At 39.5% G+C, this 14853-nt stretch overlaps 1 protein-coding gene across 4 annotated transcripts in view; it reads left to right on the top strand.

The window, feature by feature from the left end:
• The window catches only part of HELZ (helicase with zinc finger), a 150688-nt gene that overhangs the window by 114470 nt on the left and 21365 nt on the right, over positions 1–14853 (top strand). For all 4 annotated transcript variants that reach the window (XM_074970577.1, XM_074970575.1, XM_074970578.1 and 1 more), the window contains 7 exons: positions 227–278; positions 1349–1545; positions 6215–6422; positions 10882–10958; positions 12160–12727; positions 13199–13436; positions 13752–14265. In XM_074970577.1, the coding sequence (XP_074826678.1) occupies positions 227–278; positions 1349–1545; positions 6215–6422; positions 10882–10958; positions 12160–12727; positions 13199–13436; positions 13752–14265 (1854 nt within the window). The remainder of the gene's footprint in view (positions 1–226; positions 279–1348; positions 1546–6214; positions 6423–10881; positions 10959–12159; positions 12728–13198; positions 13437–13751; positions 14266–14853) is intronic.

Here is a 14853-nt window from a genome sequence, read left to right as displayed (position 1 = left end):
GGAACTTTGTACTGGCCTTGGTGGAACAGTACTGAACCAGTGGAATTGGGCAAGTAAAAATACTCAAGAGAAGAGTCGTAGACTTGCTGTTTTTTCCAACCTCTTCTCTGTAATTATATTTAATTTACTTGACTATTACTGTGCTGAAATAAAGAACTATCTTTGTGTTTGGTCTGCATTAAACATGTAAAAAAAAGTAAGTCATTATGATTTTTTTTCATTAAAGGGCAAGGGTCATCATCATAATCAGAATGACCATTTTCAAACTGATGGAATTGGTAAGTGTCTACTGTTTCTCTGGAGAAACTGGGACTGATTCTCCTATGCTTCTACTAGTTTGACATCAGTGAAGTTAATGTTGATTTATACAGCTGTATGTGTTAAGGGAGGATCAGGCCCATTATGTCTATGAAAGTAATTTATTCCTTATGTGAATTCAGCAGCAGATGTCTCAGCATACTTTAAGTAGACATTAGGTAACTCCTGGGTTCTCATTGTATGCACTTTGCATGCTGACTTTAGAACCTAGGTACAACCTTGTTGCAACATAGTTGTTGCTACTATGGTTCTACCACAGTTTCCCTGACCAGTGGCAGAGGATTTGTGTCTGAAACCCATGCTATACACCACTTGGGAATGGATACAGTAATCTCGTGTGTGAGCCTATCTACACTTGCAAAATGGCTGTGTAAGGGAATCATGGTATAAAATGATGGTCCTCTAACTGTTTTATAACATAGTTTGGACATACCTGGATATATGGATCCACTCAGAGTTATAATTTACTGAATCATGATATTCTCGCCAGGTAGTCTACAGTGACTTGAGACCTATATGTATTTGTTTTTAATTTTAAAGGCATTTCTAGTCCCTATTAAAAGAGTGAAGAAGTAAACCAGGGTTGTATTGTTGTAATGTGTGCAATTTGTACAGGTCATTTGGCCACCTTAACAGTCATGTCAAATTTTAAGTAAAAATGTATAGATGGTGCTCACTGGGGAGTTTCTCTTTTAGATAACTCCCCCTGCTCCTTCCTCTCCCCCACCCTCTTCCTCTGCTTTTAGATAACTCCCCCTGCTCCTTCCTCTCCCCCACCCTCTCCCCCAGCTTTCTACCAGTCCCAGAAGTTCACTAAAACTTAGCTTGTGTATTGGATCTGCGGAAACGTATGGAAAGAATATTGATTTTAGATTAATGCTCTCTCTGTCTGTATCAGATTCTTCTGTATAAAGACTTACCCAGTGAATTTGTAAAGAAGGGTCCTTTTTTGGAAGGGAAAAAAAATAAGTCATTGAAGTACTTCATGTTCTTTTCCTCCCTTTGTTTTCCTTTTTTGTTTATTTTTCAGTTCAGCCCAATCCTTCTGTCCTAATTGGAAATCCTATCAGAGCGTATACTCCTCCTCCTCCTCCTCCTCTTGGACCTCACCCCAACCTGGGGAAATCTCCAAGTCCTGTTCAAAGGATAGATCCTCACACTGGGACAAGTATTCTTTACGTACCTGCTGTCTATGGAGGAAATATGGTCATGTCTGTGCCTTTGCCTGTAAGCATTTTTTTCCCTGTTTTCTCCTTTTATTATATCGGTAAAAATGAACACAAGATTAGGTAGTGAAAAGTGTGCCAGCATCTTTCATGCTTACTTGGGTTTTCCTGGCTAGGAATGTGGTGATGACCACCAAGCTGCAAGGTCTTACTGATGTTGCTCCTACAAAGAATATCACACAGCCTTAAAGGGTTTTCATGTTTAAGTCATATGAGGATTACCCATGTTAAAATCGAACGAAGATGGTCATGATTAATTACTGGCCTTTTTATGAGAATGCAGGAACAGTTGAGATATAATGGTCAATTATTGAAAGCTTTCTGAATAATATTGTTTCACAAGCATTAGTTGAATTTGTGGAGGAATAGCAGCAACAGGATGCTTTCTATGTAGAAGTGTGAAGAGAGAACTGTTGTAAGGTTTCAAAAGTCATCTTTTATAAAGCACAGTAGTAGTAGTCCATAATAGCTCTTGGGTTTTCAGAGCAGATCGTATTATCATGGCAGCCTTTGATCTCAGATTTGCAAGGTATGAGGTTAGTTACTTGAACCACTGATCTACCCAGTCCTCTCCTTAGATAAAAACAAAAGTACTGTATATACAACCTCTGCCCAAACTCCCCACATTCACTAATTAGTATAATAATTTACAGGTTTGTTTTATTACTGTTTCAGTGACTTGGATTATAAAATAAGTTACAATATTATCCATCTTTTGTATTAATTTAGCAAGTCAGAATCCAGACCTGGAAGGCTACGAATCATACTTTTATTACCATAAATATACAAGGAAAAATATAACATGTAAACAACACAATTTGAATAATACTATACTCAAATTAAAATGGGTTTGCTTGCTTGTCTGTTAGCATGTTAAGAAAATGTGGCTTGCTGAGTACTTAGGGCTTCAAAATTGCTTCTGTTCATTTTGTGTAAGGGCCTGTCTGCACTTGAAACACTACAGCGGTGCAGGTGTGTAGTGCTGCAGTGCATTGCTTAGTGCGTCAATGTATACGCTGTTTGTGTAGGTAATCCACCTCCCCGAGAGGCAGTAGCTATGTCCATGGAAGAATTCTTCCATCGACCTAGCATTGTCTACACTGGGGTTTAGGTAGGCTTAAATAAATTGCCCATGGGTGTGGATTGTTCACACCCCTGAGAGACATAGTTAAGACAACCTAATTTTCTAGTATAGACCAGGCCTAAGGGGCATTTTCCGATTTGCCTTTCCCTGTTGTAATGCAGGAGACACTGCAGTCAATGGAATTACATCCCAGTAAAAGTGGTATAAGATTAGGTTCAGACCCTAAATACTCACCACAGACATTCTCATTATTCTGTGCAAAGTAATTTTTGTGCTATATGATAGTGGTATTTGCTTTAAAGCTTGTGATTTGAATAGATAGGACTATAATTGCATGTATCTGAATGTTGAACAGCTGAGTACCTGAACAGGACCTCTTACTGTGGCTAATTTGACTGAAAATCCAAGAGTTTATGCTTCTAGTCTTTCATATTCTCTGCAAGTAAGTCTGATTTTCAAATCCCCTTCTGTGAAGCTTCACAGGTGCACATCATAGTCCCCTGAAGGAATAAGCATAATGGGAGATGTATCTTTCTCTCTGGAGCATCACAAGAAGTGTGTCTGATTTCCTCAGACTGTTGCTTTTGAAGTTGTCATACTGCTGAACCAAAACACACTAGACAATAGAAGATGATTCTAGCTCACCTCAGCTTTGGGTGCTAAAATATTACCAGCATATGAAAATTTTATTACAAGCAGTTAACTGTCCAGCTGATCAATTATGTGCCTGGTTCTGTTGTTGACCACACTATATCAATAGATTTCCCCCTACTTTTTTAATGGGAGTCAGTATTCCCTCCACTTCTCTCTCCATTAGATGTAGCAACTATAATTCTGGCTGACTTTACCCACAGTGTTGCCAAATAATGGTCATCCTTGAGATGTCAAAGAAGAGGCTATAACTTGAGCATACAATGATGCTTGCAGTTTCAGTTAGGTTGCAGGAATTACTTGCAGAATTATACATTGATGTAGCACCAAAGAGTGTTCTAGATACATTACTGTACAAATAAAAAGCACGTTCGCTCACCTGGAGGCCTTACAATCTAAGATTAAGGGCATGTCTACACTTACCTCCAGAGCGATCAATCCAGCGGGGATCGATTTATCGCGTCTAGTGAAGATGTGATAAATCGAGCGCTCTCCCGTCGACTCCAGTACTCCACCGGAGCAAGAAGTATAGGTGGAGTCGACAGGGGAGCGTCAGCAGTCGACCTACCGCAGTGCAGACACCGTGGTAAGTAGCTCCAAGGACATCGACTTCAGCTAAGCTATTTTCATAGCTGAAGTTGTGTAACATAGACCAACTTAGCTCTTCTCCCCCCGCCCCCCAGGGTAGACCAGGCCTAAGAGCAGAAAAAAGTAGGTAGGAAATTGGCGAAGAGAGAACATTAGTTACAGAAATAATGTTGTGCAGTAACATAGTTGTGCACGTATCCTGAAAGGTTCTTTGAGGATAGGATATATACGCGCACATGTGTACATATAATTTCTTATACATTTTTAAATAGTCACACACAGTTAAACTTTTTTAATAGCTGTGTAGGCTCTTTATGAAAATCCAATTCATGGCTGCTATTTTGAGGCCTGCTCTAAACCTGTGCTTTCAACTATGAAAACCATCTGGCAACTATAGATTACACAACCTTCTCCTTTTTTTAAGTGGTAAGGCCACTGATTTCCATTCATTAGGTCAAATAAGTTTTCTTTTTACTAGGTTACTAAAAGTCTGCATATGATGCTTAAATTTAAATGGACTGAGAAGGCCAGCAGCTGTATCTTTGTAATACTTACTCACTTTTTATTCATATCAAAACAAGATAATTTAAATATTTTTTTCTGTTTTACAGTTTAAGACCTAATATATTCCTATGTACCTCCATCAAAAGAAAAAAATATGAAAATATCAGTATGTTTGAGCGTATTCCACCCCTGCCCCCGGGGATGGACTTTTAAATAATTAGGTATGAAGGTCCACATACTAATGAGATGTCTGCTTTCAAAAAGAACTATATTGGAGATACTTTGAAATGGCACAGACACAATTGGAGGAAGCACATAGCCCAGAGCTGAAGTTCAGGAATGCAGGTTTCAAGGGCAAATATTTGCAAAAATCTAACGAATTACTTGGAAGATGCTATGTTTAAAGCAAATAATGAAGGGATTAATTTATTAAAAATATAATAAAATGACTGTGGCCATGTAAGACAAAAAGGCTTTTTTGTATCATTTAGGGCAGCTTTCAGATCCAGAGTAAAAAATGAGGGAGGTTGTCTGCTGCCATCAGTTAAGGACGGTTTGTCACACTGAGCATTGATGATATTCATTTCATTCTCTTTTTATTCATGGGATCGCCTTTTTTAATAACCTTCCCCACAGGGAAAGATTGAACTAATTTGATCCAGAGATGTCTTCCTTTTCAGATTTTAGGCAACTAAATGCACAGTATTTTAAAGACCCTGGATTTCATGCTTTCAAGAAGTGAATTTTATTTCAAACAGATGGGCAACTCGTGGGAGGAACGCAAAGGGTGGCTCGTGATCTCCCCATGTGACTCATCCCCGTCCCACCCCCCAGCCCGGGCCCTTGTGCTCTTCCTGTTCTCTCCCCATCCCACGTTACCTGGCGGGGGGGAGGGGGGGAGGCCTCTGTTCTCCCGCTGCACCGGATACTGATTTTAGGTGAAAGAAAAGTGGCCTCATGCCGGTAGTTCCTTTGGCACGGCTGTACCGGTGCTGCCCCCAGCCCTGTCCTCCAGCGGGGCTGTACAGACCCTAGGAGAAGCAGCTGTGTGGAAGGGCTGGGGGTGGGGCCGGAGAACCTGACGGCATGGGGCCACCCGGCAGCCCCCCATTCTGCTCCTTTCACCACTGCGGTTCCCTGCTGAATGTGCCCCCACTAGGCATTTCGGAAGGGGCGTGGACCCTTCTTGACGCCCCCCCAAGCGTCGACTTTTAAAATATGTCCCATAACATAGATTTTTAGGTCCCAGTTCTTCAGCATGTAACGTGTGAGTGGACTGCTTGCTGAGCCCACCAGAGCCCCACTGACTACTGGGGCATTTAGTGGAGAGCGTGACCTGCCTGGTCATGGTATTTAGTTCATAGGCTACTCTGTCCATCTTTCCACTAATATATATATATAACCTGTTCTTGAATATCTGCAGTAATGATGCATTGACCCATCTCCTTTATTTAATCAGTTTCATCTGCTTTTATTGCTGTTGGGAGAAGGGAAGATCCCTGCCTTCTTGTTTCAGTGGCTTTTCAAGTCTTATCTCCTGTCAGATGCACTTCCATGATCTCCCTCCTCCCCCCAATGTAGCCTTCATTGTTGGTTTATCTCACTCTTCTTCAAAAATCTTCTTCTCTGTGACCGTTGCTACTATGCCTGAACTTATTGCTCTTTGCCTGAACTTGTTGCTCATTTTTCCTGTCACTCACATGTACTTTATCAGCTCATCATCACCACTAATATGGAGAAGTGCTTCCTGATGATGCCATAGTAATTGTAATTGACACTGTGCCTTTCCTTAAATGTACATTCATTTATTGCATCTGTTGTTTTTTTTTTTTATATTACATAGGTACCGTGGACAGGGTATCAGGGTAGGTTTGCGGTTGACCCTCGAATCATTACACACCAAGCAGCTATGGCGTATAATATGAACCTGTTACAGGCGCATGGGCGCGGGTCTCCTATACCTTACGGCCTGGGACATCATTCACCAGTTAGTATAGGGCAGCAGCAACTTCAACATCAAGAAAAGGAGCAACATGAACAAAATCGAAATGGTGAGTTGTATGTTTCTTCAAATCCCCCCGCAGGCGACTTCTTGTTTGGTGACCATATCTGCAATTCAGACAGAATATTGTGAGAAACCCGTCATTTTTAAGGTGAATTTGAATGTTCCTGACAGATGCTGAATTTGACAGCAATGGAAACTTGTTCCTCTGTTTACACACAGAAATGGTGCTCACAGGGCAGGGTTCTCCATGCTGTCCCCAACTTGTGAACACCAATCCTGTTCTTCAGGGGGCTGACAGGGTAGTTCATTTCCCACACCCCACTCAGAACCTGTTCTCTTTCCTGAGATTCCCCACGGAGTTGGTGTGTTTTGGGATGTGGATGTGAGGAAATAGACACAAAGTTAGAATAATTTGTAAAACATTTGCAAATATATTAAGCAGAAATGATTATTCGTGATGTTGCCTAGCCAGGAAAATAGCTGGTGTTTGGAAATTCTATCTCTGTTGTAGGCTTTATTGTGCTATGAATTGTGTGTCTGTAATGGGAGGCTGTGCAAGGTTGTAGACCGTACTGTAGACTGGTGGTAGTGGAGGATTCATTTCCTTGAGTATGATTTTAGCATTGGACATAACCCTACTGGAGTATCCTGAAAATCCAGGGATCCTGGTTATTGATATGTCATTTATGATTTTTTTCTAATATAGATGGAAAACCATTTATATTCCAATATGTAGGAAAATACATTGCAAAACCTGAAATGATTTAGGGCTTAGAATAAAATAGTCTCCATGCTGGGAATTGAAGAGTGAATCTGGAATAAAGTCAAATGCCATTGTGGTCTCCTTAAACTGTGATTGTGATCAGAAAAATGACTGCGTAAAAATGCCACCTTCATACTCAAGATATCTTCTCCTGATGGATATTCTGAGTCATATTTGCTTGCTATAGTGACAAAAAATAGTTTACTCCTTTTATCCCTCTACAGCAATGGGAGGGTTAGCTAGAGTGTTTTGTCATTCATATTACCAAAAGAATTGCAAAGTAAATTTGTATTGTGGAATCTTTACCGAGGCAGAGAGAAGGCAGCTTGACTTCAGATCTCAGGTACAGTTGCAGGATAGGCAGTTAGGGGGAAAAAAATTTAATCTACAGAGGTATGAATCTTGCTCTCCTTGCTCACATGAGTAGGTCCATTGCCTTCTCTGAGACTGCACAAACAAATAAGAGGAGGAGGATTTGGCCCACACTGTGAAAATCTGACGAGGCATCACTGAGAGATAATGAAAAGGGAACCCTGTGATTCTATTTGCTTAAAATCCCGTTTCAGAGCAGAATTGCACCTTACTGCTGAAGGCTTGTATTACAATTAAAAGATGCTCTGAATTCATTTGTGCTATTAGGATGGATTCTTTCATTCGAGCTATGTATTGAAAAATCCTTCCTCATTAAATATTTGAAAACTTGAAGACTGAGGTAGAAATCTGAGACACTTTCTGTAGTATCAGTATACGAAACATGTAAGTTGTCACAGTAGCACACCAGAAGACATTATTATTCCTTTTCAAAGAATTGCATAGATAATTGGACTCTAAATAGTTCACTGAAATAATCACATGAAGGGGGTTTCACTGAAGCTCATTAAAACAGGGATAATACAGAGAGAAATCCAACATGCCATCCTTGGTGTTATTCTCCCACAGTATTCTAGGTTTCAGAGAAGAGGAAAATCCTGAGAAACTGATTTTGGCCATGGCAGTTCAATAACTTGAATTTCAGTAAGCTAACTAGTGAAAAGGGTTCTCAGAGGACAAATTAATCATGTGAAATGCACTAAAATAAATTCCTTTTCTTCTGTTGATCACCCAAAAATCTGATCGTTAGGGGTTGATTGTGCAAGTGCTGAGCACATTCCCTTTCTATTAATTGAAATAGGTGTTGAAGTCTCTTAGCACTTAGAAGGATTGCTGATTTAGCCCCTCATTCTGTGGCAGCAAGAGTCAGAGAAATTAGTAGTTTCTTTTCTGCTGACCAGTGTGAACCAAACCCTCTTTCTGTTAAGTTTGGAGGTGCCCTTGATAAATGTGTTGGGAAGTAAGACTGTAAGGTAAGTTGCATGAGAAGGCCACATTCTGCCCTTGGTTAACTCCTCTCTACATATGAAGTAATTCCAACAGAATGTGTCCCTGTATGAGCATATGGAGGAGCGAGGCATGTGGCTCGAGTGAGTTATCTCGTTTTTGAGTGGATACTGTCTAATTATGACAATAATAGCCAACTAGAAAGTTGCCCTGCTAAGGTTTGCAGGGTCCTGACTTCTACTAGAAGACACTTATACTGGACTTGGATTTTTCATACCTACGTAATTCTGGAAATACTCATAATACTCTTTTCTTCCTGGCATTAAGAATTAGGAGCAAGAAAGAAATATTTGTCTAATCTTTTGAAGCTAAGTTTTTGTAGCTATTTGTGCTTTAAAATCTTTTTCTTTAAAAATTTCCAGAGCTCCTTTTATTAGCGAGTATATGGAGCTACTATTTTTCTCACTGCGTATCTTTTTGCTAGGTGGTTCCTTGAATTGTTAGCTAACATAGTTTTATTATCCACGGGGTTTACTTTGCCTTTCTCTAGTATGTTCTTGTGTAGCTATTCTGAACCTAGATTTCTCTGCGTTACCCAAGAGAGCTGAGATTTTTTGTGATTAACTGAATCTATTCAGTGACAAAAGGGAATCAAACAACCAACAAAAAGTACCGTTTGCATTTGAAACAATACATAATCCTACATTTTTCAAGACTAAAGGTCGCTGATCAGACTATTTCCATTACCATGTCCAGCATATCTTAAAGATTGTTTCACAGATCAAGAATTCTGCCACAGAAGAACAATGTACCACAGAAAAAAGAATTATGTCATTAGTACTCTACTGGAGGTTGAAGAGAAGCTATAATAGCAAAACTCAAACATCAGCAGTTCAGTGAAGTGTACGTTGTTGGGAGAATTGAAATGACTGTTTCAGGAACACAAATGTTATTGCATGTAAATGCCTATGACATATTTCCTGTCCCATCTTGTAAGTGTTCTTTTCTCATGAGATCCTAAAAGTTTTCTTGATTTGCCCGTATAAATGCTGTTTTAAACCAGTATCTTTTAAAACTGAATATACACTTTACATATCTCCTCACTTTTATGTAAAGTGTAAGTGCATACATGAAAAATATGCTTTAGATTGATTGAGCCTGCCTTCATGCAACTGGTACTTTATAGAAATTAGAAGGGGAAGCAGTTTTACTAAAAAAATAAATAAAAAAAAATACTTTCAGAGATGCATTAATTCTTTTGGTTGTTGAGATTTGTGGTTTCCTTACCATGTACTTTGATATGCATCCGATGAAGTGAGCTGTAGCTCACGAAAGCTTATGCTCAAATAAATTGGTTAGTCTCTAAGGTGCCACAAGTACTCCATTTCTGATCTGTCCACTTCAAGGAGTTACGTTTCAAAGATAACCCTCCGCTGAAAAAGAATATTGTGTTCTTGTGTGTAAACTACATGTTTAAGAAATTTTTTGGATCATAATGTCTAGTACAATAAGTGTCTATTATATTTCTATTTGTCCAAATACATAAGCCATATCTGGAAAATATAGTTACCTAATCAGTTGCAAGATTTCTAATATTATTGCACCTCCTCATCTGTTGCAAAGTTTAGGATCAATAGGCCAATGTAAGAGTATTATGGCAGCCTTCACTGAAAAATTGATGTTTATCTTAACTGAACCTAAAAAGGTTAAGTTTAACTTGGGGTTCAGATTTTTTATCAATAGGGTTCTGATATCTTTAACATCATTTCCCTGGCATCTCACAGAACTCCAGTGATGGATGAGTTTTAGTTAGTTGTTTAAAAGTTAAAACCAGAGAGGTGCTAAGTAAGGTGTTTTTGCCTTTACAAACTGAATAGTCAGTGTTTGTTTGGATCAAAGGTTACTGAGCTACCAAAAAGAACAAGGAGTACTTGTGGCACCTTAGAGACTAACAAATTTATTTGGGCATAAGCTTTGTGCCCAAATGAATTTGTTAGTCTCTAAGGTGCCACAAGTACTCGTTCTTTTTGCTGATACAGACTAACATGGCTATCACTCTGAAACCTGAGCTACCAAAGTTCAGGGAGGGGAGTGGTTCGGATAAAAGTTCCTGTGTTAGGTCCATTTCTATTTCTCTTGCACAAACCAGTGATTACTTTCTCCTGCAATAGCTCCAGTAGCCCAGCCATTGAACTGGAAGAGGTACTTTGTAATGATTCAAATACAAAACTTAAAACATACAGTGTAAGGGGAAGGCCATATTTAGGAGGAAACGTAGTGTTAAGTTTCTGCCCCCTGACATAAATGCTATACTTATAGTTCTAAGTCTGCCCATGTCTAAGGAAAATAAACAAACATGTTGAAAATATTTCTTCATTCTTTACATACCTAGAAACTAATGCATAAATATCATAAATATTTTTAGGTAAAACCGAAAACAGTGCTGGACCTGAAATTAATAAAATTCGGACACCTGAGAAAAAACCTGTGGAATCCAAACAGGTCTGTTTTGAGTTGTTTTTCCCCCATAATTTTCCTTCCCTTTTTGGTACTATGTATCTCACTCTAAGGATTCTATATTTCTTCCCCTCCTGCTCAACAGGCCCCCTCCCCATGAGTCACCACATTTCTATCCCGGGGCAATGAATGGGATTTCCTTCAGAACCCATCAGTGTTGATCGGCACTAGTTGTTGTTGAGTGACGATAGGTCCCTCTTGTCGTCACCCAAGGGCAAGAGAAAATGTAAAAGATTTGAATCTGATTTTTTTTTGAAGTGCTTTCTCATGCTACTTGTCCTTCCACACGATATTAATCCCATTGTTTACAATTTGTATTTCACTGATGACTAGCATAAATAACTTTTTTTAAATGTACTGATTTGTAAATTTTAAGTCTACACATAGGAATAGCACTGAGTGTTATTGATTTTTAAATGTTCAGAAATTATTGTACCTTTTGATATAAAACTCCTATAAATGTAAATAGTTCTGTTAGGAGTGAAGATTCAGAAATCTTCAATAATTTTCTGGGAGAGTAAGAGGATAGTGTAATGTAGACTACAATTTCAGTTTTAGAAATAAAGGTGTGAGTCATATAATGGAGCGTTCTGAAGTGAAATGTTGAAAACCGGCAAATAATGACTTTTTCCATTAAATATTTGGTGTCTGTGTCCTACAAATAAAAGCAAAAGGCTCAACGTTTGACAGTTGCCTATAATTAGCTAAATTAGATATGATCATAAGGAAGCAGCTGGTAATTCATCTCTGCAATAACAGTAGCTACAGAAAGAAATTCGATGATGGAAATGTCTGAGTGTAGTGTTTAAATATAGAAGAATAAGAAGCAAATATGGAGTGCACTTCTTAGTTTGCACCTAGTGAAATAGCCATGAAGGAATTAGTTTTCTCTCTAATGGGGAGAAATTTCAGATTAATAAAATATCACAAATAGTGTAAAGGAGTTTAAATAAGATGAAGCCAGCCAGAACCGTTGGCAGAATATTCCTTCAGTTTGATAAGTAAAGAAAAGAATATGTCTTAAGCTGTTCCGTACCTTCTTTCTCTTCCTTATTCTTCCCACATTCCTGAGGTTTTGTATGCCTGAGTCAGTGTTAGATTAATTTGTTTAGTGTAATACAGTCATAGCTTACAGGAATTTTGTTTTCTTAAGTAACTTTGAAATGTTTTCTATCCTTTGTTCTAGGTTGACGTAGAAGGAAATTCCCAAAATAGAAGCCCAGAGTCACGTTCCAGCGTTGGTTATCCTAATTCTAAATTTCATCGCAAAGATAATCTCAACCCTAGGCAGCTGAATCTACATCTCACCCCTCCCCATACACAGTATGCAGTCCCCAGTCGCCACTACCAGCACCTGTCCCAGATCCCCAGGCAGCCATACTCTGTGCAACAGCAGCAAAATCTTTTAAGTCAGCAACAAAATCATTTGCCTGAACAGCAAAACCAAATACCACCCCAGCAGAGCCAGATAGTCCAGCAGCATAATCATGTAAATCAGCAGCCTCCACAACCTTCACAACTTTCCCCCGCTTACCAGATGGGTCCCAGCCAGTCTTTTTTTAATAACCCAATTCCCCACCGACCACATTCTCCTGCAGTAGATGCTGTGATTTCAGAACATCATCCCCCACCCATGTTGCAAGAAGTCAATAACCCTCTGAGACCTATTGCACAGCACAACCCAATGCTGCCATCTCACTTGAACAACTTCATTGAAGAGAATCCTGCAGGAATGCCCATAGGGGAGACATTAGGTAGGTACCACTGCTCTTCTCCACTGATGGGAGTGCAAATGTAGCTACCCTAAAGTGAAAATGAAGAAAGTATTTACTTGTCAGGGATATGGCTGTATGACTTCAAAATTGTGAATTGGTTATTGTTGGGCTAGTTTCAGTAAGTAAAGTGATCAGGAATAATTTTCTCCTTAGGGTGTATTTTAATATGTAGTGTTTCATTATGAGTTTCATATATACATAGTCCTTCTGGGAGATTTAAATAACCAGGTTATGCTCTGTGATACTTTTGGAGTGGTTGGTATACAGTAGGCACTTTATTAATAAACACATTTTTGGTGCTGGCAAATTTGGAGATTCCATTGTGTACCTTCTTATCACTACTGTTTTTACATGTAATATAACACATGGTAGAATCCTCCTTTCTGGTACCAAATGCTTTGAAAAAGGGAGGTTGGGTAAATTTTTATATTTTTTGTAAATGTTTTACAGATCGTATGCATGGAAATGTAGCTTTGGAAACATTAAGGCAGCAGCAGCAAGCAAGGTTACAGCAATGGAATGAGCATAATGCCTATCTCAGTCAGGGCAGTATTCCATATCCACACCATCACCATCCTCACCTACAACATCTTCCCCAGCAACCAATTGGATTGCACCAACAGCCAGTTAGGGCAAACTGGAAACTTGCGAGTAATACAGAAGACGAAACAGAGGCAACATATTCAAGGTATTTGTTGTTTGAATTCTCAAAATACTGTATTTAAAAACAGAACATAGCCCACCTTCACTATAATACCATGCGTAGGTGCCAGGCACTATGAGTCCTATAAAGAGCACTTGTTGTTGTTATGATGTTCAATGTCAGCAATAGGCCTAGATACATTACATTATTATTAATAGGCCCTTCTCGTTGGAATAGAAAGGCCAGAAATTTTCAAGCCTTCAGAAGGATATTGGTCACTGAGTTTTGTATGTCAGTGCAGCTTTAGCAATGCACTTTTTGCATTTCTCCATCTTAATAACATTTATTCTGTGAATACAGGTTCCAGGACTTGCTCAGAGAACTGTCACACCGCGATCAAAGTGAAAGCAGGGACCTAGCTGAAATGCCACCTCCCCAGTCCAGACTGTTGCAATACAGACAAGTTCAGCCCAGAAGCCCACCAGCGCTCCCTTCTCCTTCGTGCAACTCAAACCACAGCGGCCACTTTCCCAACTTCACTGAAAACAACAGAGACATTGAAATAGCCAACAACCCAGCATTTCAGCAGCATTTGCCCCAAATATACAATCCCCCGTTCTCACTGCCATCTGAACACATAACCCCACCTCCTTTGAAGTACCTGCAACCTGATGGATCATGGACCTATGCTAACCTACAGCAGAATCACCTAATGGGGCAGGGCTTTCATTATGGTATACCTCCGTTGCCCCATAGATCACAACAGAACCCTTTTATACAAATACAGAATCATCAGCATGCAGTTGGTCAGGAGCCATTTCATCCGCTCACATCTCGAGCAGTATCTGCTTCTTCGCTCCACAGCTTAGAAGAGGTATGGGGATTTTAATATATATCTCCACATACATATGATATGTGGCTAATAATAGTGAATTGCAAGCATGTTGTAGATTAAAAATTCATGTCTTGAATGCCTGTGAAAAATGACAGTTTTGCAGCCACTTTCGCTCCCCTCATACACACACTGGTAGTTCAGGGCTCTGCACTCAGCCCTTTGCTTTGCTGGCAGGGAGTTACAGGCTTTTGGAAATTAAGATTTGAGCCCTCATCCGACTTAGCTTATACCACTGGGAGTTTTTCCTTGCTCTTCAATGACAGCAGAATAGATTCCTTATTCCATGTAACTGAATAAAGCACTAAAAGTGAATTCTACTGTATTGTACCCCTTTTTGCAGATTCAAAGAACTTAAATGTCGTGCTCAGAGCCACAAATAGAATCATAGTAATGTCAGGTCTACTCTTAAAATGCTGCACTGGCACAGATGCAGTGCTCTAATGAAGATGCTCTAAGCCGACGGGAGAGAGCTTCTCCCCTCGGCTTAGTTAATCTGCTTGTATGAGAGGTGGTAGCTGTGTTGGCAGGAGAAGCTCTCCCACCAACACAGTGCTCTCTACACCAGCA

Source organism: Natator depressus, chromosome 14 (assembly GCF_965152275.1).
Source record: "Natator depressus isolate rNatDep1 chromosome 14, rNatDep2.hap1, whole genome shotgun sequence".
Lineage (NCBI taxonomy): Eukaryota > Metazoa > Chordata > Testudines > Cheloniidae > Natator > Natator depressus.
The sequence above is the reverse complement of the archived record's forward strand: the minus strand, read 5'-3'. Positions and strand labels throughout refer to the sequence as shown.